At 42.9% G+C, this 4,954-nt stretch overlaps 1 protein-coding gene across 1 annotated transcript; it reads left to right on the forward strand.

Moving 5' to 3' along the window:
- Positions 1 to 2,984: 2,984 nt before the first annotated feature.
- GPR151 (G protein-coupled receptor 151) lies at positions 2,985 to 4,414 on the forward strand. The gene has a single exon (XM_078650657.1). It carries the CDS (start codon positions 2,985 to 2,987, stop codon positions 4,245 to 4,247), a length of 1,263 nt encoding a protein of 420 aa, XP_078506783.1. The 3' UTR covers positions 4,248 to 4,414.
- Positions 4,415 to 4,954: the final 540 nt, after the last annotated feature.

Consider the following 4,954-nt stretch of genomic DNA (forward strand, 5'->3'; position numbering starts at 1 on the left):
CGCCACAAGCACGAGTGTGAGTGCTTGAAAAGTGAAGACCGATTGCTAAAGACCCTCTCCTGGAGCAATGCATGCGCGCTGCCTAGGCGAGACCTAAAAAGGAGACGGAGCAGTAATGACCTTTAACCTCGAGCAGAAGTCTCTTGTCAAGCAACAAGCAGACCGTAGATGTCCAAGTTCTCAAAGGCCATTCTAAGTTAGTTTTCAGTGGAACCAGTAAGCTTTTTCTGGTCCAATGGGAGTGCACAAGTTCTCTTTGGGCAGAAACGTGTCTAAGGACACACTGGAAGGGAAAAATAAACAAAAATCTACCTCACGATGCTCAGTCAACAAATATTCTTTAGTGACGTTCTTTAGCATATATTTTCTGGTTTTGGCAGGCCAGCACCTTTTTGCTCTGATTAAATGCCAGACTCCTTTCTTAGGTTGAAGCTTACCAGACAGCACAGCTGTCAGGTTTGCTAATGGGTTCTTGGGGACATACATTCTGAAAGATTCCCTGGCAATGCATTCCACTCATTGCTTACCAATGGCTCGTTTTCACTCACCTTTGCTTGCTTTAGAATAGCCGACTTTATTTATTTTAGGCTCTATAGCTTGAGTTTGTCCCTCCTGTGGAGCATAGTCTATTTACTGTAGTCTTCACAAGTAAGATATAAAGGCATGTATGCAGTCCTTTAAATCTTGTTCTTATCTTGTCACATTCGCTGTGCATTCACCGACAGAGGTCAAATGTCCGGTTCTGTCTTCATAAGGAGCTTGGTGTTTCCTTTTCTTTCTCTGACTTCAAAGTGAGGATTTGTATGCCAAACTTCCTGTGAAAGCAAAGGCTTTTTTGTAGCACAGAACAAAACATGTAAACGTTTGTAAACGAACTGTGAAGATATTTCAAAATGTAAACTGTGAAGATATTTCAAAATGTATCAGAATTTGGAAATCACAAAAATGAAGCAGATTTTGTAATTCTGAAGTGTGGTGGAAACACATTTCCACACATCATTTGTGCACTATGTACTTGTATCAGTAAAACCGCATTTCTCTGCAAATGTAATTGTCATTTCAATTGAAAATGTGCTACCACACCATGAATACTCCACACTACGCCACTCAACTCTACAACAATACTCTACGCCACTACACTGACACTTTACTCCAATCTATACTACACCACTACTCCACGTCACTTTGCACCACTGAACGCCAATTTGTGACACTCTTGTCTACCCCACTCTAACAACACTCTAGTCCACTCTGACACTCCCTCCAATCCACTTTACTCGGACACACTACTCTACTATGCCCCTCAACTCTACTTCACTCTAGGTAACTCCCTCTTCACTAGTTTACTCTACTCTGTGGTGCGCTACTCTACAACACTATGCCACTCCACACAACTTTTTCTATGCCACTTTACTCAACTCTGAACCACTCTACTCCCTCCATGACACTTCACGCTGACAATTTACTCAACTCTATACCACTCCATTCTATGACTCTACTCACTCTACCCTACGCCACTGCACAACACTTCACTCCACTCCACTCCCCGCTACTCTATGCCACTCTACTCCACTATACGCAGCTCCCGATACTCCACACCACTCTCCTCCATTCCACACTCTCTACTCCCCTCCACTCCACTCTATACTCTACTCCCGCCACAACTCAACGACACTATGCCACTTTACTCTACCCGCCCCCTCCACTCCACTCTATACAATGATACACTGCCCCACTCACTTTGCTCTATACCACGACACTCTACTCCCTTTGCTCTGTACCATGACACTCCACCCCACTAACTGTAAGCCATGCTGAACAGCAGCCTCTCTGGTGTACAACATGACTAAACCTAATTGGCAAAGCCAATAGCTCGTGTAGGCAAGACCTATTGGCATTGCCAAAGCTGGTTACTGTGTGCATCTGTATGGTTAGAATGGACTGCCTACCCTTGCTAAGAAAGGTGTTGCATTCAAACACTATATCAAAATGTCCATACTACTAGGAGTTATTGGTTGAAGTTGCAATAGTAAGAGAAAAAAAACCTTTACACTGATGTGCATCTCGTTATATCCCAATTCTGGCTTATGTCAAATATTTTAAAGTATCCATTTTGGCAGCAAGTAAAAGTGAGACAGATAAATCTACCCAGGGTCACACAAGTCGGCGGTGAGGCCGGGATTAGAATGCAGATCTCCTTGGTTCAAAGCTGACAATTTAGCTATTGAAAACCCTGCCTCACTTGTCAAAAGGTTGTCTTATGCCATTTCTTGTGGAGACACTTTCTGTTCAATCATTACCCACATTTCAGATCATGCTCCTCAGTTAATGTTTTGAAACCCAACTTGGCTGCTCTGCATTCTGAATACTATCCAGCGACATGGGAATACAGCGCCGACCTTAAAATGAATATATTTGTTAAATACTTAGTTAAAAGCAATTAAGGAAGATAATGAAACAAATCTATTCCACCTACTCGCCTTGTGAGCGCGCTCACCCGCCGAGATTTCACCACAAGGGAATTGAACTAATCCCTTCTAAACACCCAGCTTGCTATCAATGAACTCTTTACATAGCGGACGAGACGGAAAATAAATTACGCTTACATTATACAGGCAATGAGGAACAAAACAATAACCCAGAGATAATCCAGAGTTCTTTGGAATGTGAAAATATATATATATGAGATTAAACGGCTTTACTCCTTCTCCTGACTGGTGTCACATCCTTTCTTGTGCATAATTTAGTAGAGTCGTGTTTTAATTACTCGATGGGACAGAACGGGCGCCATTACACTTGCTAATGAGCAGAAGCCTCTGCACTCCTGGTGGGAACTGTCAATCAATAGGACTTCGAGCTATAAAGCTCGAGACTGGAGGGGCGGCTGCACTTTCATGCCATTCAGTCGACTGCTGAGTGCACAAGAAGCAGGTACAGGAACCAGATTCGGGGAAGGCAGCAGATTTCCCTTGGGTGAATTCCCGATGGAGAAGGTCCCGGTGCAGTTCTCCAACCTTAGCTCAACAAACAGCTCGCTGCTGCCCCAGCACATGCACTTTGCTGGCGGGTACCTCCCACCGGACTCCAGGGAGTGGAAGGTGACGGTCCCTGCCCTTCTCGTGGTCATCTGCTTGGTGGGCTTTGCAGGCAACATGTGTGTGATCGGGATCCTGCTCCACAATTCCAGGAAAGGGAAGCCCTCCCTGATCCACTCCTTGATCTTTAATTTGAGCTGTGCAGATGTCTTCCTCCTGGCGTTCGTGGTTCCTTTCCGGGCTGCTGTGTACTCCAAAGACACTTGGAACTTGGGCTGGTTTGTCTGCAAGACATCGGACTGGTTCGTGCACGTCTGCATGACGGCTAAGAGCATTACCATAGCTGTGGTGGCTAAAGCCTGCTACATGTACGCCAGCAACCCCACCAAACAAGTAAACATCAAGCATCAAACCATCGTGGCCATTCTGGTGTCTACATGGCTCGTGGCTTTTATTTTACCGCTTCCTGAATGGTTCTTCACCTCCACCAAACAACTGGCAGGCTCAATGGTGTGCCTATTGGACATTCCAGAGTATGCGCATGAATTCATGGCTATCTTTGTAAAACTGTTCCCCATATTTGTTTTCTGCACCCCTTTTCTCCTGGAATTCTTGTATTTTTGGAAAGCTTATGGCCAGTGCCAACGCAGAGGGACCAAAACCCAGAATCTTAGGAACCAGATCAGGTCCAGGCGCCTGACTGTCATGTTGATGAGCGTCTCGCTCACCTTTTCTATCCTATGGCTTCCAGAATGGATATCATGGCTTTGGATGTGGCATCTACAAAGAGATGGTCCTTCTCCACCTCACACATTTAAGATTATGGCTCAGTGTGTTATGTTTTCAATTTCTTCGGTACATCCACTCATATTCTTGGTTATGTCAGAAGAATTCAGAGAAGGGTTTAAGGGCTTGTGGAAAAGGATAGCTCTGAAAAAACCATTAGCTGCTCCTGACAACCAAGAAAGCCAAGCGGGTAACTCAGAAGGTATTCCAGATTCCGTTCATTCCCAGGAGCAATTGGCATCTCCCCTCCACCCCGAACACTCCTGCTCCCAGCATCAACTGGGAAGCCCTGACAACAAGGAAGCACCAGTCCTTCCAGATGTGGAGCAGTTTTGGCATGAGCGGGAAACACTTCCTTCTGATCAAGATAACGACCCCATCCCTTGGGAACACCAAGATCAAGAGACAGTAGGTTGTAACAAATGAAGCTGCGAGGCCAACACCCTCTATAAATATACACTATATATTTTAAAATGAATCTAAAAAAACATGAGTAGCTCAGCACTGAAGCCCACATTAGTGCAGTTTCTTTTCACTTGTAAGTGTAGGGTACTAATAAATGTGACATTATGTAGATTTTTTTTCTATTTACAATTGTGTGGATTAAAATTTCTATTAAAAAATCACCTGCATTTACATTATAGTCAAGTTGTACTTTAGTGGGAGAGCGCATTCTAATATTTTTTACCTTTTTTGTACGGCTCAAGTAGCCAGAATGTTACACAAAACCGTCAAAAATAAAACAAGTTTGATTTAATTTAACAGTGTCTCGGAATCTCAAATTACTGTTGAAAGAAAAGTATTCTACAATTATTATTTTCTATGCAATGGTCAAAGTTCGACAAGTATTTATATGTATATTAAATGTTTTTTGTTTTTTAAAGTTTTATTTAACATTTAGAAGTCCCAATACGTTAATTCAGGGAAATATTATAAACAGTTAACATGCATTAAGTTCCCAAGATGTCATTTAGGGGCTCTGATTAACCTACAAACTACTTTGCCTTTGTTATTGTGATTTGTAATGTAAGAAAAACCCGTGAAGGCACTACATAAATAATGAGAATAAACAAAACACTACCTTATGTAATAAAGTTATTTCAAGTCTCTAAGGAGTTCTACGATCAAATAAA

The sequence above is a fragment of the Lissotriton helveticus genome, chromosome 7 (assembly GCF_964261635.1).
Source record: "Lissotriton helveticus chromosome 7, aLisHel1.1, whole genome shotgun sequence".
Classification (NCBI taxonomy): Eukaryota; Metazoa; Chordata; class Amphibia; order Caudata; family Salamandridae; genus Lissotriton; species Lissotriton helveticus.